The 26219-nt window shown below is 35.4% G+C and overlaps 1 protein-coding gene across 1 annotated transcript; it reads left to right on the top strand.

Moving 5' to 3' along the window:
* Positions 1-35: 35 nt before the first annotated feature.
* LOC137402392 (uncharacterized) lies at positions 36-23653 on the top strand. The gene is made up of 10 exons (XM_068088893.1): positions 36-256; positions 4823-4867; positions 12379-12589; positions 14258-14475; positions 15136-15308; positions 17015-17114; positions 19183-19245; positions 19347-19539; positions 20749-20972; positions 22956-23653. The coding sequence occupies exons 1-10, from the start codon at positions 98-100 to the stop codon at positions 23136-23138; spliced, it is 1569 nt and encodes a 522-aa protein (XP_067944994.1). The 5' UTR covers positions 36-97; the 3' UTR covers positions 23139-23653.
* The last annotated feature ends 2566 nt before the right edge of the window (positions 23654-26219 follow it).

Here is a 26219-nt window from a genome sequence, read left to right as displayed (position 1 = left end):
AACAACAGTTATTGATATTACAAAGCCACAACCTAACGCTATTGCATGGGAACATATTTGTTCGCTTGTTTTCTCTAGCATTGAGTTTACTGACATAATGGTATCCCTAAGTGGAATAGATGTGAAGTTTGGACGCATAATAGGAGCAATAGTGTTAATTACTGCGCTAATTGTTTTATACCGCCGATATGGCACTGGTGGTGGTCAACCTGCTATAAAACCTGAGTCTCCGGTTATAACAGAAAGTAAACCACAGGTAGTCATTTTTATTTCACAATATCAGCTATGCAAACACTTGCACCAACGCTTTGCTACTCTTTTTGTACATATTTTTGTAAAAAATATCAAAAACTATAACATGAAAAGCGCCATGTTTCGTAGTTTTGACTGACTAGTAATTTGCTTTGATTCATTACTGTCAGGTTTAGCTTTCAAGTTAAGATTTGTAGTCTTGTCAGTCTTGTAAAATTCTGATTTGTCATTAAGGACATACGGTTTATTCAAAGATTGGGCTTCTTTGTAATTACCCCCTTCTTTTATGAAATATGTTTTTACTACCAAACAGCAAAGACTTGGCTGTTTGGTAGTAATTCTATTGTTATGACTTGGGAGAGTGTACAAAATATGTGGTATTATTATGTACAAAAACATGCAAAGAAGTAAAACGTCGAAGCATAGATTGATCATCATCTTAGACACAAAGCAGTGTGAAATTTGAATATGGTTGGTCAGTTTCGATACAATATGTTGACGGGTTAATATGATGTATTGAACTTACTCAGTATGCAGTGACGGCACTCTTAAAGCTGTTTTATTGCTTTGCATTATTTCTTATTCTTCTCAATGTACCTCTTGTTTTTTGCATTCCCAACTTTGCTGTTGTAGAGATTGCCTGTTTGTAGGCTTCTTTAGGTTATACTGTACTGCCCCTTTTTTATTATTTGTTTCTGTATACCTTTCATTCTTCGGTGTATTTTCATCAAATAGCATTCACTATAAGTGCAATTGATAGTAGAACTATTTTTAACAGAAATGTAGAGCATTAGGCTAGTTCAGAGCCAAATATACCTAAATCTTCCCAATCCCTCAAGCTTTCTTTGTCTGTCCCGTAACCCTAAACCAAGTTTTGATGATTTTGATGATTGGAGACATTAAATGGATGACCATGTATTATGACAATTGGACCAATGCTTCAAAAGTGTTCATATCTCATTCAAACCAGCAAAACCTTGCAGCAAATGGCAATGTAGTATTCAACCGAACTCCTATTTCCTGTTTAAAGGCTGCGGTATTCCATTTGTTGTGTTCTCCATCATCATTGCTTTAACCACTTGTTATTAAATGAAGTTAATATTTGACTTGCTTGCAATAAGTTTTTTTTAGTAAACCCGAGCTTTTATTGCCTCTGAATGAACTAAATTGAGTATGGTCAAACCTATATATATTACAAACTTATTGGTCTGGTTTATTTTTGCTATCTCTTCTATATGAAACTACTTACTGATGGCCGTCTCTCCAGTCTTACAAGTTTTAGGCACTGATTTTGTAAGAAAATTGAACATCACATGATAAACAGGATGTAAAATAGAACTGGGTTGGTTTTCTATTTGTCTCGGGAACATGAGAAGGAAAGTGAGTACAGGACAAGACTTGCACACCAGAGTTCATTGACCAATTTTTTGCAAACTTTGTTTTCTCAAACTTTATTTGCGTCAATTTAGCTCTTTGAATTGCCAAAATATTACTAAACAGAGAAGGTTACAATACATAGCTGTTTGATTTTAACAGATGCTTGGCATTGTGTTTAATAATAGCACACCTTATGTTGTATAATTTTTGTTCCTTGTTGAAGTGTATGTTCAAATCTCTACAAAATTTTGTTGAATTTCAACATTATCATGTACAGTACTGTACATAGTACCATTACTGTGCATAAATGTGCACATTTCTTACCTTTGAGACAGATGTAGCGGTTAACGGCAGTGTGAGAAAGACTTGACAGCAATGCATTCGGTACACTAGACTTGTGATGCTACTTAGCATAACTTAAACTTAGAATTTAACTTGAGCAAGAATTTAACTTAACACACCTTCAAGTGTGTGTTTAGTGTGTACACTAAACACACACTTGAAGCTAAGTTTTAATCATTTACTAAACCTAACTTTAATTTTGTCTTCTTTTTAATTTTTAGTATCTGTTTCTAGCTTTTTGCTTGTGGTCTCACTTTTACTATGACTTTAGCAAACTACTTTAAGGCTGCAAACTGATTTGACCAAAAAGTCCGAGCGATACTGTTCTCGAAAATGGCCTCTTGTATACTTGGCCATTTTAGCGGCCATCAAGAACCAGCTCGAATGCTTGTACATCAAAGGTTTCTGCTATCTCAAGACAGTAACTTGCTTGAAATTTTGCTCGTATCTCGTTTTTTGCATGTCGGGGCACTCGTATGTCGAGGTATGACTGCAATTAAAGAAGTTTGGACTATTGCTATTTTGTTTTGCTGCTGAATCTCACGTCACCAATTCTGCAGGTTTAAATTTTACTGAATTCGTTTCATAAGCTTTTGCAGGGACTTTTCATATCACTTGATGTCCAATGACAACCTATTTTACTGAATGTCATTTTCGAAATATCTTTCTAAAAATGTTTTTTATAAATTAATCAACAACCTTTAGATGTAGCATTATAGTAAGGGAATTATTTATGCTATTTTCTGAAACTGGCATTGCATCTAATGCGGTATCCAGTTTGATAGTACTCTATAAAACTTATGGTAGGGTTCTATAAAACTTATGATATGACTGAATAAAACCTATGATAGGGCTCTATAAAACCTATGATAGGACTCTATAAAACTTATGATAGGCTCTATAAAACTTATGATAGTAATCTATAAAACCTATGGTAGGGCTCTATAAAACTTATGATGGGGCTCTATAAAACTTATGATATGGCTCTATAAAATTTAGGATAGTACTCTATAAAACTTCTAGTAGAGTTCTATGAAACTTATGATATGACTCTATAAAACTTATGATATGGCTCTATAAAACTTATGATAGGGCTCTATAAAACTTATGATGGGGCACTATAAAACTTATGATGGGACACTAAAACTTATGATATGGCTCTATAAAATTTAGGATAGTACTCTATAAAACTTCTGGTAGAATTTTATGAAACTTATGATATGACTCTATGAAACTTATGATATGACTCTATAAAACTTATGATATGGCTCTATAAAACTCATGATAGGGCTCTATAAAACTCATGAAAGGGCTCTATAAAACTTATGATAGGGCTCTATAAAACTCTTGAAAGGGTTCTATGAAACTTATGATAGGGCTCTATAAAACTCATGAAGTCTCTATAAAACTTTTGACAATACTGTATAAAGCTTATAATAGGACTCTATAAAACTCATGATAGGGCTCCATGAAACTTATAATATTGATCTATAAAAAAAACTAATGATAGGTCTCTATAAAACTTATGGTAGGACTCTATAAAACTCAGAATAGAGCTCTATCAAACTTATGATGTGGCTCTCTAAACAAAGGATAGAGTTTTATCATACTAGGGATAGAACTTTATCATACTAAGGATAGAACTCTATCATACTAAGGATAGAACTCTATCATACTAAGGATAGAACTCTATCATATTAAGGATGGAACTCTATCATACTAAAGATAGAAATCTATCATACTAAGGTTAGAACTCTATCATACTAACAATAGGGCTCTATCATACTAAGGATAGAACTCTATCATACTAAGGGTAGAACTCTATCATAGTAAGAATAGGGTTCTATCATACTAAGGATAGGGCTCTATCATACTAAGGATAGAACTCTATCGTACTAAGGATAGAACTCTATCGTACTAAGGATAGAACTCTATCGTACTAAGGATAGAACTCTATCATACTAAGGGTAGAACTCTATCATAGTAAGAATAAGGTTCTATCATACTAAGGATAGGGCTCTATCATACTAAGGATAGAACTCCATCGTACTAAGGATAGAACTCTATCATACTAAGGATAAAACTCTATCATACTAGGGATAGAACTCTATCATACTAAGGATAGAACTCTATCATACTAAGGATAGAACTCTATCATACTAAGGATAGAACTCTATCATACTAAGGATAGAACTCTATCATACTAAGGATAGAACTCTATCATATTAAGGATGGAACTCTATCATACTAAAGATAGAAATCTATCATACTAAGGTTAGAACTCTATTGTACTAAGGATAGAACTCTATCATACTAAGGATAAAACTCTATCATACTAAGAATAGGGCTCTATCATACTAAGGATAGAACTCTATCATACTAAGGACAGAGCTCTATAAAACTTTCAAGAAATATAAGTCCTACTATAATACTTCAGAGCTGTCATGCATCCTTTTATTTGCCATGGATATAATCTTTAGCATTCTCATTTGCTGTTGTGTTGTGCCCAAAATTGCAATATCAAGTTTATACTTTTCTAATCTCTGAGAGAAGTATAAATTTGATTTTAAGATCTTGTCTGATATACTTGCCAAATCTAAGTTGTTATGTAGAGTTACATCTACATTTATTTGAAAAGTATTGTTTATGCTGGTACCCTTTAAATTGCTGGTACCCTGATACCTAACCATTTGGGTGATTTGCTTTCAGGTTTTGGAGTTACATCAGCGTCTCTTACTCATTCAAATACCTTTTTGGAGAATTTAGTTCATTGATGGTACTTTAGACTGCTAACAGCATTGGTGTAATGTCTGTAGTGTCAGCCATCTCATGCTGTTAAAATTTGTTTTAGAGTGATTCCAAGTTTGATGAGGTTGAGGTTACTGTGAAAGAAAAGGTAAGTTGAGTGCTGAGAAACAGTGTATTATTTTCCTCATTTTAGCTGAAAATCCAAAATAGTCCTGTCCTTTTGAATACACTAAGCTAAATAAAGTGTTCATACCCATTTCTCAATTAACATTCGTAAAGCACGTCATGCAAAATTTTATCTCACACACCAATGCATTTTGTCATAGTACCATATTATGAGAAGCTTTGTGTTGTTTTGTACATAACATGGTGACCATTAACACGATGGAAATGCTTTTCTAGTACAGGGTTCATGCCCTTCATGGCATAAAGATATTATTTAACAAAAGTTGATGTTGGCAGAGTGTCAAACAAATAAGCCAAAATATACACAGCAATATATATTTTTTATTATAGATAACAAAAAATATACAACAAGAAAGCTGCACATAGTTCATCACATAAACTATCTCTATAACTACTATTATGACAATGTTGTTCATCTTTATTGTCTACTAGCATCCTTGGGTTTCTTTTATTTTCAATCAGATAGTCTGCAGGTGTTCATTGAGATGTTGGTTCTCAGTAAACAGACAACTTACCAACTTAGATTTAAACTAGATAAAGTCATGAATCTAGGTCTATGTAATCACATTGAAATTGCCTGCTTTAAATGTCTGAATGGCAAGAAATGATAACCCTAACACAATTAGATGTACAGAGAAACAACACACCGAGTTGCTAATAGACATGTTTCAATTTTACTAACTGCTTTCTTACTGCATATCTCTTGACAGCGTTTGAAATGCAAGCTTACTTAAAGTGAGCTGGCTTTGGTCAGCGTTTACTTTCAAAGTCACTTATCATAATTGTCAATGTGATACCAAGAAGAGCGCAATAAACATGGGCATGAATTGCTATGATCAATATAGATCTTCAGCTGCAGTTTTTTATGCTTTAAATCATGTTCTCTGTCAGATATCTCTTTTTAATTTCATCAAACTTCTTCATTTTCACTTCGTCCATTGTCAGTTTTTCTCCTAAGCTCACTCCTTTGACTCAAGTGATCACTTTAGTTGTTGTTTATTTGTTCCCTCTCATTATCAAAAACTTTTAACTTAGCTGGTGTTTTTTTTTATTCACCAATCATTCCTCCATCCTTGAACTTCAATTCGTATTCAAAATATAATCATCTATCTGGTGAGCATGCTATCGTGATTTTATTCTAGACACTTAGTTTGTGGCTTTCTTTCTCCGAGCTTTTTATCTTACAGAGGTTGTGGTATCTTACAGCTCTCTTAGTTTTAGCTAAACTTCGCACACACCATCATCTCTCTTTCTAAAATGCCTGTCAAGTCTGAAGATATAGCTATGAGGGTAAATCAACAACTAGAGAAATGTGTGCTTCCCAAGGTTCTATTTTTGTCATCATTATCATAAAGATTACAACAAGCAAACTTTTCTTCAACCACTTTTTGCAAACTTATTGGAATCGATGCGAGCTGGCAAAAATTAGATTGAACTACGAACATCAACCATAGACAGTTCTGTTAAGTCAAAACAAAAACTGTGAGGTAGATATTTCCTTGATATTTCTTTCCAAATACATGGTCATTTTGAGCACCAAGAATCCTGGTTGTCATCTTTTAATTTCTAACATAGTCGTATTTGACCTGTTCAGGCCTTCTTGTTGAGCATGCATATCCGGTAAATACAGTCAAAAATGGATAACTCAAACTTCATGGGACCGAGCGAAATTGTTCGAATTATCAGAGCGTTCAAGTTATCAGAGCACTGTCACAAGTCCATGTATTTACTTATTTATTAGTAGATACATGTACATATACAAACTATAATATAAATCAAAAGCACAAATGGCTTGTTTCAAATTAAATGCTTCTAATGTAAAGTTTAAAACGTTTTTTATCAAAAAGTATAGTTTTTTTTATCACTTGAGATTAGTTTGTTGTTTGAGGTGATGTTATGCCAGGATGTTTTTTAGATTGACATTGGCAAAACTTGATCGTTGTTGAAATGCTCAAAAGAAAAGACATCTTTTTCTTTTGAGCGTTTTACCCACAATCAATTTTGCCGATTTTTCTTGAAGTTTATGCAAAGATTACCTCACTTTTAACTATGAGGTCAACAGAACACTATTTTCTCATGAAAACCTCAATAAATAATATTCACAAACAAACAAACTTTACCTTGCTTCCGAAGAGCGATCGCTAAGAGGATGTTTGGTATAAATTTCACGAAACCTTTAGAAAAGTCGTTGACAAAAATATTTTGCCGATTTTGGTAATAACGACGCTTATGAATTTCAAAAAGTTGAGGTTTACCTCTATGGCTTGGAATAAAGTGATTTTCTAAAGCAATAACAACCGTTTCGGTAGCCGTTGGGCAAAAAACAGTTAACTCGAACTCAACACTGTTAACTTAACTGTTTTTTGCCCAATGGCTACCGAAACGGTTGTTATTGCTTTAGAAAATCACTTTATTCCAAGCCATAGAGGTAAACCTCAACTTTTTGAAATTCATAAGCGTCGTTATTACCAAAATCTATAGCAATTTATCATTACGTGGGAACGGACCAAAGAAACCGTTCGAATTAACCATGTGTTCGAGCTACATGTGGGCGAGTTATCCATGTTTGACTGTATGCATAAAATGACTAAAAACACCAAAATATAAACAATAATAGTGGTAAGTGTTACATAAAGCTGAGAAAGAATAGTCACCATAGAGGCAAAACATAGAGTGTGTGAAATATTAATGATAAAATGTTGTAGATTCAACAGTAGGTTTTATTTGTCCAGTTTTATTGTAGTGCTCATCACATTTCTATATCTCATCACATTTCTATATCTTTCCTTGGAAGGTATATAATTTAGTACCAATCATCTTGGCAATCTCATGTAAAATTCATTAGCTTATGATATGGTTTACCACAGCTAAGCTGTCTTTCCGTTTAGTCAGCCCGTTTAGTCAGCCCGTTTAGTTAGCTCTCTATTCAGTTTGACTACAAGGTTCAATGCTTTCAGGAGCTTCTTTAGATGCTAAACAATGGTATACGGGTTGAAGGAAGTATTCCTATAAAATACACTGCAAGTTGTATAACTCATTCCATAGCTCACAAGTCTGAATAAATACTGCAAGCAATTGCTCATACCAGTGAAACACGTGTATTATATAAAATTACATTATATACAAACTATTTTATCTGTAATAAAACTGATTTAATAAAGAAATTAACAAGAAGAGGTTTATACCATGAATTATCATAAGGAAATGTTAGCAAAGGTGAGCTAGCAGAGTTGGTGATAGAGCGGTGTGCAACCCAACTGTTTCTAGATGGTGTTGAAGCTGGCTTAGCTTCAATATTATTATTTATTATATTCTTTGTTTCCATTTTACTTTGGCCAGCGTTTTCTCATTCATTTAGAAAACTGCAATGTGCCGAGTGTCAAATCTTAAAAAAATACTTTGAGTGTAATTTTGCGCATTAGCTGAAATTTCGCTTCTTTCCTGAACGTGTTCAAGTTTAGAAAAGGAGCTGCTTGTGTCTAGTTAATCATTAATAGAGGTATGGTTTGACTGTATTATGGGGGTTTGACTGTATTATGAGGGTTTGATTGTATTTTGGGGTTTAACTGTATTTGACTTATTTTGATCGAAAAAATCTTTATATCCTGTGAGAGCAGCTAACTATTTAAAGTTGAAGGTCACTATTCCTTCTTTTGCTACTGGCTGTTTGTCTCTAAACTTTATTCAATCTTACGGTACAGCAAAACCTTGACTTATGACCTTGGCGTATGATCACCTCGATACACAAGTTTGTGAAAAGCAAAACATTAACTTATTTCGACATGGAAAGTATTCTCCAACATAAAATCCAAAATTTATTAAAATACAACAGTTCTGTTTCGTGAATGTCAAAAACCCATCAAATTGAAATATAAGTGTAAGCTAATCACAAATATGTAAATCAAATTTATTTTGGCGATGTTTAGTTTGAGCCACAATAAATTGCGCAATACCTTTCTACCACTCAGCCAACTACCAAACCTTCGACTTGCCTAGTTTACACTTCAGCTAACATATCCGTAAGTTAAAGTAATGATAAAAAAATTTAGCGGTCATCGTTTTACTAATTTTGTAATTATTAATTTATTAATAATCTCAAAACTTTGGAGGTGAAAATTTAATTATTCAATTATTAATTTATTTATAATTAATAATTGTTTCTATTGATTATTATCACCTCTATTATTAATTTAGTGGCTATAACTTTATTAATTTAGGTTTTACGAATAACTTACATAATACATTTACATAATTGTGTAGGGTTACAATGCGTTGGTTTTAACAATATCGTAGACAGCATAAAAACTTGAGAAGTTGTGTTCAACTGTATAACAAATTAAAGCAATAAGAATATGTGCTATGCAGCTATAACCTATCACTGCCTCAACTGATCAAAGCAAATACCGATACATGTTCCAGTTTTTGGTTGTACTTGTTCCCTCATGTTCCTTTTTATGTTTTCCTGTGTCATTTATTCTTAAAAGAAATGCTCCTATCGCTATGCTTTATTGTATGATTAATGCAGGTATGGAGTTGTGCACATATTGAGTTACCATGCAATAAGTGTTCCAATGGACATTGGCATGTTGTGGATTAACATGAGTGCTTCGTTAAAAAAGACACCGAATTCTATGTCAGAATGTCATAACGGCGCACTCCTGTCTCGCTTAGCACCGCGTCTTCGAAATAGAAATGAATGAAGTGTGGAAAATGTTGAAAATGGATTAGCTTGCTTGATTCACAAGTATTGCAGCATCTGGCAGATATTGGTTTGCGTACCTATTTTGGTTTTGGGGCAGCGGCCAACACGAATGTGTCAAATTGAGCTGATTTCCATTTTTTCTGACTGAAAACCCACCAGCAATTATTTCTTCGAAGCAATGCCATTTCTGGTGGATAATCTCTCTGAAACAAAAAAGCGTAGTTATTGCGAGTGTACTTTCTGCTCTGCTGACTGGACACCATGTTTATCTGTCATCTTTTAGACTATCTGTCGGTCATCCACATAGGTACCATAGCATTTATGGTATTTAATTCTTTGTGCAGCGTTTTCGCTTTGCTCAATCTGGTAAAATAATCTTATGGTCTAAGACTTCTGTTATTTGACTGTCTGATATTAGTGAGGTGGTGTTTTTGAGGCTTTAGTTATGTCAGGGCATTTTCCTAAACTGTTTCATCCATGCCCATCCCTGGCCAATTAATTTACACAACATCACACTTGTTTTGCCACTATATTAGAAATATAAAGCAACTTATAATGTAATTAGTATATTATGTGGCTTTGTTGATAGCATTTAGTTTATACACCAAATGCAATGAAACCGTGGTTTATAAGAACCGGGATATATGGGATTTTCAACAATTGATGTCAAACCTGAACAGACATTTGACTCAAACCCAAAGTAATTTTCACCTCCAAAATGGTTTCATTGAATAGAGAATAGAGAAAGCATAATATTATTATGCTTTTTTATTTATCTTGAGGTGTTGACTGATGTTCTAAAAAAGGAATCAAGGAGATTGACCAACCAGAAGCTGAGATATAGCCAGCCAAACACAGGTCTACCAAAAAACATAAGTGTTTTGGTAACCATCAATATATGACGTATAAAATCGACTTGTGTGCCATTGGTCAATTAAGCCAACTAATGCGCTCTCCTATAACAATCACGGCGTTTTAATTGGTTTAATCCCTGGAAGTATAGAACAATCAAGTTGGGCCTAACAATCATTGCTCTGAGAGTTCCGAACCAGTCCCTCTGACGTGTAGATTAGTTTTAGCATAAAATAATTACACGCATCTATTATTTCGCAACATTTCGCTATCTCGCTAGTTCAGCTCAGTTTTGTTGTTCTCCCACTTAGCTTCCCTATCCAGACTCATCCTTAGCGCTGTTCAGATTTTTTTAACTATAGCTAATAAATGGAATCAATGAAATCAATCATCAATCTCGGCTATCATTTGGAATTTTCTACAAATTATATTAGTTACATCATTTATTCTATACGCAGTTATATTATTATTTTGTATAATATGCATTATGATTATTATATTAATCATAAAAAATTATCATATATAAAATAATAGATAAATCAAATCAAAAGTTATCGATTTCTTTTCTTACAGCAATAGCAGCACGGTCAAGTTATTCTTTTTAAAATTATGGCTGTAGTGAACTTACAGTCTGTTAATAGTGACGATAATCATGAAAATCAACTGAATGCTGCAGTAGGTACACGGTAGAAAAATGATGAATGAACAAAAATTCACATTCTCATTTCTTATTCTAAACAAACTGCAAATCGCTGATGTCACATATAGACTATACACGCGCCATTCGTGGAACAGAGGATCTTTGGAGCATATCCCTGGAGCGAGTTAAAATTTGAAGCACAATAGTCAAAATCTGCTTTTCTGTTTTGAAAAATCATGGCGAGGGGTTGTTGGCAAATGCCTTTGCCACACAATGTTTGCTTGATTTTCCTGAGAAACCAGAGCTAGTCTGTAAATTATTTACTATCGCGAGAAGCGTTTCACATCTCGTAGCCTAAAACAATCATTATATGTAACGGCGGTAAGGGTGCGCAACTCCGGCACATGACCAATAAGTCGATTTCATACGTCAAAATTCTCGGGATTTTCGAAGGGTTTTCCTCTGATTCGTTATTAGGTAGACCTGTGTTTGGCTGGCTATATCTCAGCTTCTAGTGAGTCAATCTCCTTGATTCTTTTTGGAACATCAGTTAACACCTCAAGATAACTAATAAAGCATAATAATATTATGCTTTCTCTATTCTTTAAGAACTTCCTTGTTCGTTCGTCTTTCATATAAAAGCAATATATATATATTAAATATAATAATATATTTATATATATTGTATACTTCATATACAAGGTCTTTACATGTTTTTAACATTCTCAGAAGATGTGGATAAAGAATTATTTGTATTGCTGCCATTAGCCACCGGATAAACTTCACTCTGAAAGGTGACTAACATTGAAGTCTCTTCCAGTGACGTAAAGTAAAACCTCTACTTTCAATGAAAAAATTAGTACTTTTGCTATAAAATCATCCTTTATTATTTGAATTCAGTCTAAAATATTATTCTTTTATGCGCGCGGAATCGGTCGCGTCATCCTCCTTGAGGCGATGTTGGGTGTTTTCGTTGGATAAAGGCTTCGCAAGGTCTCCCTGATTTCTTATATCTAGCCGGTGTGTTAATAATAATAAGCATGCTGGATGTTGCTAAGAACTGTACCAAAACTAGGGACATCAAGTGAGTCAAGAGTAACCTGATTTTACCGCTTTGGTTGTAAAACAATTTCGAATAATTTTTATTCGCCTTATAATTTCCCCGCATGATTTCAAATAGCGCTTTAATGGTTTATTATTTGTGGTGTAACCTGATCTCGAATAATGTAATGTTTTTATTTCATTTTAATTAAAATTGATAATTAATGTTCATTTGTAGAAATGTACTGTGACATACATACGAGTTAAGCCTGAAACCCCCGACTCGGCTAAGCCCAAGGTCTTACTGTTACATGGAAAAAATTTCAATGCTGAAATCTGGCAGGAAATCGGCACCCTGGATAAGTTGAAAGAATCAGGCTATGAGGCTATAGCTGTGAACCTCGGGTACAGGGAAGAGGACCAGGCACTCAATGAGAAACTAAAGGAATGTGAGTAGTAGCACTGAGGCTACATCAGTGTAGGCTAAGGTCTTGATTGTATGTAGGTTGGGGGGTGTGTAGCTGCTTGTGAAAATGTGATGTGTTTGTTCAGTGTCGACATCCCATTTCACTAATCATTGCTGATATTTTTACTGTGTGTATGCATATATATATATATATTTGTTAATCGAAAGTTCTCTTCGGAGTTGAAGCACCTGGAACTGCTCCAATTAAAATAGGTACGCCTGAAGTGTGGAAATAGTTTAAAATAGAATTGCTGTTGTGGCATTCTTGCGTGTCATGGGCAAGTGCTGTTTTCATCTTTAGCATGCATGAAACATTCAATAAAGATTTGCGAGTAACCAAACTCACTTGACTTGCAGGTTTTTGCTGCTTCAATCTTGCAGATGATTCATTCTTGCGGACTAACTGTGTCATGGAGACATGAGTGTTGACTAGTCTGAAGGATGCACTTGAAACAAACTTTGTGTGTTGCGGCGTGCTAGATTGCCCGCATGTGATTTACATGTGGTTTTTTCAATGATAAAATTCAGTTGCTGCTTTCATTTGCACAAATGTTACTCTTTCTCCATGAGCAGATAATGGGCGTGTATTTGAGAGCCTACAGTTTGCCAGATAATGGGAGTGTAGTTGAGAGCCTACAGTTTGCCAGATAATGGGCATGTATTTGAGAGCCTACAGTTTCCTAGATAATAGGTGTGTATTTGAGAGCTTACAGTTTGCCAGATAATGGTCGTGTATTTGAGAGTCTACAGTTTGCCAGATAATGGGCGTGTAGTTGAGAGCCTACAGTTTGCCAGATAATGGGCGTGTATTTGAGAACCTACAGTTTGCCAGATGATGGGCATGTATTTGAGAGCCTACAGTTTCCTAGATAATAGGTGTGTATTTGAGAGCTTACAGTTTGCCAGATAATGGTCATGTATTTGAGAGTCTACAGTTTGCCAGATAATGGGCATGTATTTGAGAGCCTACAGTTTGCCAGATAATGGGCGTGTAGTTGAGAGCCTACAGTTTGCCAGATAATGGGCGTGTATTTGAGAACCTACAGTTTGCCAGATGATGGGCATGTATTTGAGAGTCTAGTTTCCTAGATAATGGGTGTGTATTTGAGAGCTTACAGTTTGCCAGATAATGGGCGTGTATTTGAGAGTCTACAGTTTGCCAGATAATGGGCGTGTATTTGAGAGTCTACAGTTTGCCAGATAATGGGCGTGTATTTGAGAGCCTACAGTTTGTCAGATAATGGGCGTGTATTTGCGAGCCTACAGTTTGCCAGATAATGGGCGTGTATTTGAGAGCCTACAGTTTGCCAGATAATGTGTGTATACTTGAGAGGCAGGCCAAAGCTTTAGAAGTGTGCATTTTTCAAGTGGAGTAAAGGAACTGCCACATGCCAGAACTGATTTTTAAAAAATTGTTATTTGGTTATTTCTTGTTCGAAGCTAACATAATTCAATTGTTTTTGTATTCTGAATTAAAATTTAATTAATCATGTGTGAAAGATAAAGTTGCTATGGCAACTATCAGTGGTCCAATCAAACGTAAGCTTCGGGTCAGGGCCAACCCAATTGGAGCATGATTACAGTTATTCAGTTGCTGGCCTCTCCAGCTCAGTTGCTGAAAGATTATGGTTTTGTTGAACTATGATTTTAGGCACAGGAGATAATGAGGCTAGGGCGGAGTTTATTCACCAGTTGGTACAAGGACTAGAGCTCGGGAAGTTTGTTCTGATCAGTCCATCAAAATCGGGAGAGTTTTCCATCCCTTACATCATGAAAGCTGAATACAACAAAGAGTTAAAAGCATTTGTATCTATAGCACCGAGCATTGATGTGAAGTACACGGAAGAAGACTTTGCCAAGCTCGAGGACGTATGTGGACCTCATACACCTACAACAAACTTTAAAGTAGTCAAAATTTTAAATTTTGACTACTTTGAAGTTTTGAACTTCAAATTTTAAAATTACTGTACTAATTCATGCACACATATTGGTCTGTTTACATTTGATATGACATTGGTAGGTTGGTTTATCATTATCAGACGTTACCATGACTTGTGGAGGGAAATATTCTATGTAGTATATTATTGGGTGTGCAATATATGGGTAAAGAAGGGATGACTGGAGAGAGTCTAACAAACTAATTGATCGCAAATAAAATAAGTAGTCATGTATTCATAGATATATTCATAGACGTATGTATTCGTTATCGTATATAGTCATACTCTAATAACTTCCGCCTTTGGCTGTCTTGTATGTAGACTTCTACCTTCCACTTTCTGTTTGATGTATTGTAGCAATGATTAGCTCAAAGTTCTGGAATTTGCTGATGTCATTTTGACTCGATGAAAATGTATTACAGAAACTTTTCCAATGTAATTAAAAGCATAGCTTAGCCTTTAACACACCATTGTATATAGCTTACTATCTTGTTTATTTGTATTCATGAATGGTTGCCGATCGCTCACATCTTCTCACATGACACAATCAAGTTTGAAGCGCTTGAGATAATATCAATACTCCGATTTTTAGGTACACATCCTCATAGTTTCGGGCGAAACGGACTCATTTGGTGAGAAAAGTGGCGTCTATCTGTCTAAAATTCCAAATAAACAGCAAAGTTCCATACCAGATGCTGGTCATGTCTGTTACAAAGAAAAGCCAGAGGTGTGGCACGAGAAGCTGTTGACCTACCTCGGCACTTTGTAACTCTTTATTCCACTGTCTATTCTGCCTTTTGCCCATATAAAAGTAAATGCCAGTTTCTAATGGTAAGAAGTTAGCCTCTTGCAAGCTTGACTTCATTCCATTTAGAATAATATCTCTAAGCACACGAGAGTTTGAAATACTGAACTCGAAGGCTTTTGCAATGTTGTATGGCTTCATAAGTCCTGTATATTTTACAATCATTTTAAATGACTCCATTGTGGGTTATCGTTTTTAGTATGACAAGGTTTCGTATCATCCAATATTTTCATTTGAATAATTGTCATTGTCATAAATAGCTTTGATGAAGTGGGAAGCTATTCACTGAGATCATTCATTTCTTGCGTTCATGCTAGCTATTGTATAAATATGCGCATTTTTTTCCTATTTACCTGCTCAGTTGTAAAATACATTACATGTACCAAGCTCTTCACTACGTTTTCATTTGTTGTCTCACTGTAGGTAATGCATAATAATCATTGTACAAACCTGCGATAATTCCTTAACCAACAGGGCCTATATACGGTAACAGTCAGGATTGAATGACCAAAACACCGGTAGGTTTATGGCGTTATTTAACTCATGGCGATTCCAAACATACCTGCCAACTCTCACGCATTGGGCGTGAGACTCACGCAATCACCCCAAAGAAAAAATGGAAGTGCGTGAGATTTTTGCCCCAATTTCTACAATTCTATATATAATTTCCAAAACCAAATCTCACGCATTCAGGCCCATTCAGGCCTGCCAACACAAGAGTGGGGCAATGCGTGAGATTTGGTTTTGGGGCAATTGATGTATCTATGATAGAAGATATAAAATTGTGGAAATGGGGCAAAAATCTCACGCATTTTCATTTTTTTTGGGTGATTGCGTGAGTCTCACGCTAGCCTGTCTTGACAAGCTGTTGTTTTTGCGTAGTTGTCTCCCCGTCGAGCGGTGAGCAACAACAGCTTGTCACAAGACGTACTGCACCTGATGCATCAGCTGCACTTATAGGGAGTTGTTCTCTTCCGTCTACGCGGCTTGGCCGCGATGTTATGTCGGTCGCTCCATTGGTAATCATAACGGATTTCACGCAAAAATTTATGTAGAAAAAAACCAGATTACAACGTTTAACCAAAAACCAGTTTTTGTGATAGGCTTTAGTAGAACTTGAGAACTTAGGTAACAGGTGCAGTACGTCTTGTGACAAGCTGTTGTTGCTCGCCGCTCGACGGGGGGACAACTACGCAAACACAACAGCTTGTCAAGACAGGCTAGTCTCACGCCCAATGCGTGAGAGTTGGCAGGTATGCACGCATTGCCCCACTCTTGGGTTGGCAGGTCTGATTCCGAATGATAAGTGTTGATTCAATGCGCTACTTTTATTCTAGCATTTTTCCAAAATAATCCATTATTGCACTCAAATTGTTTCATTGAAGTAAAGCACCAGACAATAGTTGATTTCAAAAAAATTATTAGTGGTACCTTGTGGAAAACATATTGTAAAATATGACTATTGATTACCACAATAAAGATTGCTCATATATATTTGATTCAAAACTACGTTGTATTGTGTATTCATGCCTCCTTGCCATGAGATGTCGGCAAGCTGAGTCGTGAAAAAGTACAGCCAATCAAATGTGAAGTTTTTGGAAGCGCGTGTATATAGCTGTATACCTTGTGATCGCGGTGCGTTCTCGTTGAATAGTAAGAAACTATAATTTGTACACCAATACTTTTTGCTAAATTGCAAAGTTCACGAATCTAGCGAAGCAATTTTGTCTACGTGCGAGCGGCTCAACATGGGAGGAAACGCTTCTGTAAATATTCTATAATTATTATTTTATTGTACTTTGATGTGTTGGACAGTGCATATTAGTCGTGCATTTTATTTTTTTATTAACATTTTGTATATTTTGGTGCAACAAAAGAAAGAGAGGAACATAGGCAGCGTTATATTATTCACTCAATTAGCAGTTGTTCAGGTTTAATAAAAATAATTAAAATGCTCGCACACAAACAATCACGACTTAACTGAGTGATCAACGCCTATTCTTGATGTTGCTGAATGTTTTTTTCCAAATTTTTTTACATTTCGTTGCAAATGTCTATGTAATACGGGGTAGCTTGCTGCCAAAAATAGAGATTTATTTATAAATGTATGATAGCATGATGTATTTCATCGTGATCGGGTAGAAAAGCTATAGATTGTTCGAGTAACAAAATCATGGTACTATTTTGCAGCACCAAGTGTCGGTGTGTATGTAAGTACGTTTCAAGGCGATGGGCTATGTGGTTCTGACAAGGCCAAACATGTATGCCTTGTCATTCATACCCCTTATTGCACTTAATTTTCTGTTTTGTTAGCGCTTTGTCCGGATGTGTAACTACCTATATTTAGGTTCACCAAGTATTATACTGTAGGTGCACTATAGATGTCTGCATTGCCTCTTTTTCGTAATTTGCATTGAAATATACAGCCTTGCGTTAAGCTGAAGTTTCGAACATGTACCAGCCTAAAGTAAACTTGCTTCGATAATGGATGTCAGTGTGCTGTAGGTGCTTTGTCGATGGTTTAAATGAAGATACGCTCCTATTGATAGTCTGATGGCTTTGTATGATGAAACATCCCGTAGAGCGTATACTGATGGCAACCATTAGCAAATGTGGAAATCAACTTACACCATACAAAACATAAAATTATTAGCTTGTTAAGCAAAAAGGTGGTGAAGGCAAATTCCAAGACCTCACTTACAGCTATTGTGGCAAGAAAAGAAAGTTCACTTCTTGGGCAGGATAGCTAACCATCTGAATCATTTAGATGTATCTCAGTGTAATCGTGGCACTAGGTGCGGGTGTTGTGGTTATAATGATAATTTGCAAGCTCTGGCTACATCCTGTTTGAGCCTAGAAATCGAAAATTTAGATTGACGTTGCTACACCTATTGATCTGTTATATGGTGTTAGCCGAAACCACCTTACCACTATACTTGTTTTATACGTCATAGCATGTAAATTGGTAGAACTTTCCTACTTTTTGTTCAATAGCTATTCAGATGAGCAACTAAGCTTTAAATATCTGTAATCATTTATCAAGTTACAAGTCTGTTTGTGATCCCAGGTATTAAAGTTGTAGATTGTGACATAGTATAATATTTGGTCGCTACAGTCGCAAAATGTTAAGTGGTGAAATTTGATTTGTCTCTAATTTGTTATGTTATAATTATGACAAGTTTATGCATAAATCCGATTTGAAAATGTCATTGTGGGTCTGCTGTTATTTTGGCAGTATTATTTAAAGGTTTGGCGTTTTTATATGCCTAGGCATAAATGCAGCAAATTCTTTGATTTGAAGTTATCTCCTACTTGTTCTTAAATTTTATTTTCTTAGCTATTTATTTGAATCATAGCAATCAACGTTAATCATGATTGTATGTTTGTCCATAAGCTACTCAATTTACCTGGGGCATCTTGCTGCAATTTTTGGGATTTATAGTAGTTATGACAATTGAAAGAAATGAGTAGTTATTTTGAGGGCCATCTCTTAACAACTTTATCAACAGCCTTTAACAACTTTTAGTCCAAGTTTATGATATCATTGTACACCTAAAATTAGCCCTTGTATCATTTTCTTTTTCCTTATGGATGATTATTACATCATTCAGTAATAGCATCATAGGATTGCAATGTCTCTTATAACGTTTGACTGAGTCTAATTGAGATGGTAATTGAATGAGTGGTAGTTATCTTTCCATTTGTTGACATTGTACGACAACTTCTACATCATTGCACTTCTCATGCACTAGATAACTAATTTAGACAAACAGGCTGCGATTGCTGTGCTAAATATATCATAGTAGTAACACTGAACTCAATCTTATTTTTTAGCCTGGCGAAGTTACAGTCCTTGATTTACCAGTAAAAAATGTACAAGTAAGCATTGGTAGCAAGGTAAGTTGGAATAATTTTACTGGTGTTCTTGTGATTGACATATGTTTAGTACAATTTGAAATTTCTATGGCTCATAAAAATATAACATTATTATAATATAGACATGCTCCTTGACGTACTTGGAAGTCGTTCCAGACGCGCTTACTGACAGCAAACCACAATTGCTTCTGTTACACGGAGCTCGCTTTCACGCCTCGACATGGAATGAAAATTGTGGAACCTTAGCTAAATTGAAGGAGTGGGGCTACCGAGCCGTTGCTTTAGACCTTAAACCAGAAGCGCCCATCAGTGAATGTAAGTAAGCTGTTGATCTACAAGGTCAGAGGTCATCTCCAACTGCCTTAGTTACCCCACTGCACTCTCCCTGAACAAGTCCCTCATTTACTGTTAGCTTCGTTTGTCGCTTAAAGATAAACTTACCCAAAATTTTAGTAGATTTATCAGAAAGCATCAGTATTTTTCCATCATCTGCGATGTTTTTGATGTTTGAGGTGATCTAACTGGCAGGATGTTTTTAGATAAAAATCGACAAAACTAGATGGCAGTTAACATGCTCAGAAGAAAAATACATGCCCAGACTTTTCTAAAGATGGTGTTGGTAGTCATGCATATCGTTTATAAGAGATAAATATAAGGTCTCATCTGCAGCAGGCACTTATATGTTTACACCGCATTCAGAGGGAAAGGTCAGACAATTTCTAACCAATCCAGCCTATCATTGAATTATTTGAAACATTTATACAAATGTATCTCAATTTAAATTTGACGTTTTATTTTAACAATCAGGAGCATAATAACATATATATATATCAGGAACATAATAAAATACATGTATATGTATCTGTCTATGTTTATGTAGCTGCGTAGCGCTGTAACTTGAACGCAATTGCTGGTTTCACAATGAGAAGGATAAACAGGAAACATGACTACTGACGTGATTTTTGGAGTCGTATTTTTCATCTGAGCATTTTAACCACGATCAAGTGTAGCCGGTTTTAAATTTAAAACATCCTGGCATTCAGATGACCTCAAACATCAAAAACAATCGCAAATGAAAGAAAGATATTAGTACGTTTTGATAAAATCTACTAAAGTTTTGGGCAAATTCATCTTCAACTAGTGGTTTTGGAGTTGTCTGTTTGGGCTAGGAATCCTCTCACTGGTCGGATGGGCTTACCAGAGTTTATCGATATGGTTAGCTAGGCTTTTTATTGAACATTTTTTGACGTTAGCGAGAATTCACAGTTTACATTGTAAGTGTTTTTAGTCTACAAATGGTAGTTGCCCAATCATCATTCAAACTTTTGGTTGAAAATATTTAGAACATTGCCTTATCACAAGTATATCATATAACGATAAACTTTTTGTCAAAGTTGTAACTAATAGACACAGTATATAAGCTATAGTGTGATACTCTACCTGTGGTTACTAACAGACACAGTATATAAGCTATAGTGTGATGTTTACTTGGGTTGTTTGTCTATTACTAGTTACATCTTGCAGGCACTGGAGATGAAAACGGTGCCCGTGCGCAGCTAATCCAGCAGATAGTTGAAAGCCTGAGGCTAACACGGCTTGTACTTGTAAGTCCTTCCAAGTCAGGCGAGTTTGCCATTCCATACATCATGGAGCCGTCCTACCGGGAAAAGATGGCGGCGTATATTCCTGTTGCTCCTGTTATCGACAGAACATCATATAGTTCTGATGCCTTTAGTAAACTCGAAGGGGTGAGTTTGACAGTTCAGCTGACTCGCTGAGCATCTTATGCGGATATTACCAAACATACTGTGTCATTTAGCAATACTCAACTTTTAGGTTGAAAGAAGCTGAGCAGTTATTATTCTATCATAAGTTTATCTACTTTAGTTTCACTTCATTTACTTGCAAACAAAACATCCATCATCTGCTCAGTTAGATAATCTAATAATAAATATGTTTTTAATTGAACTTGATGCCGAACATAGGTGTTTATTATTGGTCGTCAAAATAACAACAAATATTATAAATAGATACCAAATGCAACAGAGAAAATTTAGACACTATCTTCAGCAAGTTAGTGAGTTTCCCAAATTGAAATGTGACCCTCAACTTTCAAATATTTACATGTTATTATCACATCAGTTTGTGATGGTGGTGAAATGTTATATTCTGTCTAGAACGGCAATTGCATGTCTATAATTTACTAGCAGCAAGCCTGGGTTTGTCTGAGATTTTTTGCATTTTCAGTCAGATAGCCGGCAGCAAACGCTCGGATTTTCAACACAAATTGATACACTGCTTTCACAGCAATAATCCTGTACACATTCATTAAAGTCACTGGTCCTTAACACATGTCTTTGGCAATTGTCCTTGATGCATGTAAAAGTGATTTTGGAGTATATAATCCATGTTTAAGAGGCGGGTTGTTAGGAACCTTCTTATGAGTTTTAAAACCAAATAATTTTACCGACCTTGTGGAAGGCACAGCACATATGCGTCAGAAGTTTGAATGAAATTGGAAAAATTTGGTAACGCAATCCGATATTGCAGACTAAAGACAGACATACAATGAAAATGGTGGATTTATTTTGACACATTTGTAGATGTCACAACTTTACGATATGTGTAATCTGAATATACCGGCGACAGCAAACACACACTGTTTTGTGGTTGCAACTGTTAATTTTTACACTAAATGTTTAAAGGTGGACTGGCAACAAAATTCACATTATAGTTATTTGGTATCAAAAGATTCACCATGTCTTATTCTGTTGTGTTGTAGGTGCCAAATATGTGGAAATGTGATTACAAGCTCTAAAAGCCCAAAAACGAAAAGCCGCCATAGATTGGAATCTGTTTATTTCTCTGACGTAGTCACGACAGTTTGGTTATTGTCTTGTCACGTGATGTTCTCACGTGAATTGAAACGCCAATTAAAAGCTCAATATAAAACTTATCATAGCAATAATTTATGACAAACACTTTGGGCTTTACCGCAGACCCCGTATCAAATATAGATGCTCGCTACTTTCCAGTTTTGTTTCGGCTTGGTCTAATCGTCTGGTCGTAATCCGATCATGTGAACCAATACTTCGCAAATAATTTTTCAGCCCTTTTCGATTATCACAGGTGACCAACAGGCTCATCTTGATTATCAAACAATGATATATACTCCTTCGAGGTAAGGTTAAAAAATTAAACGATTTTTTACGGTAAGTTATAAGATATAAGTGCTAAAAGTGACAGCATTACAATGACGATAAAACAGATGCGTAAGAACAATAGACATGGGTTTTATTGAATGGGTGAAGTATATTTGTGAAAATATTTCAACGAATAAGGTTGCATGAAAGTGTAAACAGAAACCATCTCCCACAGCTACGTCACATTTGAGCTGTTTTGGAAAGAGAATCCAAACTACGGCGGTCTCGTGTGGCTGCGATTAACTTTTCGTTTTTGAGCTTTTAAGAGCTTGTAATCACATTTCCACATATTTTGCACCTACAACACCACAACAGAGTAAGACATGGTGAATCTTTTGATATCAAATAACTGTAATGTGAATTTTGTTGCAAGTCAACCTTTAATAAAATTCATAATAAACCGTTTGTCAAGTACAAAAATGTCATTAATTTAGTTGCAAACTTAAATTATTGATGTAATTGACTCGTAAACAACAAACATTTAAACAAATATTGTTTCACTGGTCTTCACTAGTAGTTGCTCTCTAGTTGAAGGCTCTGGTGGTCCAAGGAGAGAATGACCATACTATCGGAGATGCTAGTCAAAGGGTGCTTATGAAGTTACCCAGCAGTCCTCAGCTCTGTGTAATTCCTAAAGCTGGACACCCCTGCTATCTCGACAACCCAGACTTTTGGCATGAACAACTAAAGAAGTTTCTGGACTCGCTGTGAGAAAAAGGAATAGCATATTACTGTAGTCTTGGGTTAGACTCTTGGGTTGGGGCGCTGTCATCATTTCTATAGTTAGCGGTGATGGTATTTTGCTAAAGCCCGGTATTTATATTCAGCAAACAGTTGTTACATTCTTGTCCAAATAAATTTTATTTCAGTATCGTATATCATAACTCTCTTATGAATCATATAATTTCATCATCTTTTATCGTTTTGTGTAACTTGAACTGTTTTGGAGGAAAACATATTCTTGCCAACAATGTGATGTAACCTATTTTTTGAACAAGAATTTTTTAGTCAGTTTAAAAGAAATTCTCGACAATTCTGCAGCTGTAACAGTTGTTGAACTCACTCTTCAGCTTCAGGCAGAACACTAATAATTTATGGATGTGTTTTGCTGTCATCACCTTTTGCTGACCTTGGCTCATTTTGTCTCATCCTATGAAACATGTGTTTGCAATTATGGCATTTTTGTTTCAATTTGGATCATGGATCAATATAGTTATTGCTTTTCATTTGCTGGCACCATTTGTTTCATTTATGTGTTCAGAGACGCATTCCATATGCAATGCTTTGATGGAGTCAGTGGCACCTGCGGTAGTTGTCAACTCCGAGGACATAATTTTGATGCATATTTCATTGTATATCCATTTTAATAGTTCAGTTGAAACTTGTAAAATTTACTTGTCTCCTTTGCATAGTAGTACTAACAACTGTTTTAACTTGTTGTATTCTGCTTTTTTATACATCTTAGAAATGTTTTAACTTGCCATGGCTTTCCTGCTGTATTTTTTCGTGGTAACTGCTTTATGTTGTAAAATGTTTTCCATCAACCCAATATATAATTGTAGAAGAAGTAAGATCTTCAAGAATTTTGTACAAAACACTCTGAAAGTAGTTGGTAAAGAGAAGTTAAAATGCCAACCAATGGTTGATCCTGACTAGCAAATTATCTGTGAAAAACTAGTTCTCCAGCAAACTCATGCTGTCAAACTGAGAAGTTGTCTGTTCGTCATTTGACTAACACAAATTTTGATAGTTGAGAAAGCTTTGCTAGTTGTAAACCACTACTTATTACTAACTTATATCAAGTATAAGTATAATAAAAAAAGATATGAAACACTGTCTCAATATTTTAAACCTAAAACTTGACAAGTAATGATGACTATGATTCAGAACTGATGATGTGAGTTTTTGAGGATGCAGCAGCAGTGCTGTCAGCAGCAATAATAACTCTTGCTAGTTACGCATTTGACTAAGTCAAGGGGGATAATTACAAGTCTATAGCAACTGTTAGTTATGATTTAACAAGTAATTCTTAATGAAATAAATATATATTATTTAAACAACAACTCAAATAACATTAACATTATCTTGAACCAAAACAAGAAGTAAATAATGAAATTCCACGGCATCTTTTATTCGATTTTAGCTGCCTCACAGCAGAATTAGTAGTTGAAATGTCAAAGAAGCCACTCTCTGGATCTATGGTAGGATTAAAACTGGCAGCGCTGCCCTCATAAGTGTTAACTGTTACACTGATAGAGTCAGCTTCTTGGTCATTAAGATGATCTGTTCTTTTGACTCTCCTTAGTTGATATTCACTGGTTATCTCTTTGTCAAGAAGCATCTTACTATGTATTCCTTTTTGTTCCTCGCAGCTATCTTTTTCCATAAAGTCCACATTGTCACCGGAACAATCAACTGTAACACAATAGTAAACTAGTATAATAATGATAAAATCATATTATTATTAATAAACCCTGGTTAATAATTTTACTAACACTAGTACAAAGTAAGATAAACATATACTATTCAATGTATAGTTTCAACTCATGAAAGTTATTATTGACATAGAAATTTACAGTACATGTGCTTGTACATGGACATAGGCATGGGCACAGGCATAGGCAAGGGTTTTGCCAAAAATATCTGAATGGAAAGAGGATGAGCATGGGTGAATGGGCATTGATGTGGATATGGCGGCGGCTGTAGACATGGATGGGGACATAGACATTGATATCGATGGGAATTTGAGTGTGCGCATGGTTACAAACATAGGCACAGACATACACATGAGCATTGACATAGATTTAGACAGATGTTGTCATAGACATGAAACTAGATATAGCCTTAAACAAGGACAAAGGCATAAACTCAGACATAAGAACATACGTGGATACATAGACGCTCATAAACGTGGATATTACAATGAACATGGACACAGACTTGAACAAGGACAAAAGCATAATCATAAACATTGATGTAGACATGGAAATTGACACTGATATCAGCATGGACTTAGAATTAGACGCCGACATAGATGTGGATGTACAGTTAGACATGAATGCGGACAGAGGCTGCGATATAAACAGGGACATATGCATAGCCATAGATGTAGATGTAGACCTTGTTGTCAACATAGATATGGGCATAAATGAACACATGGACATAGATGTAAAGATGGAAGTGGATATGGACATACACATAAAACCAGATGTAGACATTGACATGGAACTATCTGTGGATGTATTGGTAGAAATAGATCCAAAGGTAGATAGAGAAACAGACATAAGCGTAGATGTGAATGTCGACATGGAGGTGGACATGGTAAGGGGTATAAACAGAGACGTAGACAACAGAAGCTAGGATGAAATGGATACGAAAGATGGATTACTAGAGCTTTATAAAAGCACTTGTACTTTATCAGTACTCTAGGGGAAGAATCTCCCAGATTCAAACCAAACATTGGCGAAACTTGGCTTTGCTTCTTTCTAAGACTGTTTTTATTTACTCTATTTAAATCTCAACTTTATATCTCTCACCTTTACATTCAGCATTGTCACTCCTTTCAAACTGCATGGTCTCCTTGACCTCTTCAAACTCTTCGACCTCTTTAATAGGAGGTAATGAAGGCACGAACCTTGTAGTTTGTGGAGGGGATGGAAACACTACTTGATGCAAACTGAGTTGTCTTTTGAAAAGTCTAATCTCCTTTTCCTGATCATAACTGTATCTAAATAACATTAAAAATAATTGGTCATTGTCACAACTATACTGGCTATTTTAGCTATGGAAAAA

Source organism: Watersipora subatra, chromosome 8, assembly GCF_963576615.1.
Source record: "Watersipora subatra chromosome 8, tzWatSuba1.1, whole genome shotgun sequence".
NCBI lineage: Eukaryota > Metazoa > Bryozoa > Gymnolaemata > Cheilostomatida > Watersiporidae > Watersipora > Watersipora subatra.
This window is presented reverse-complemented; position numbering and strand designations above follow the sequence as displayed.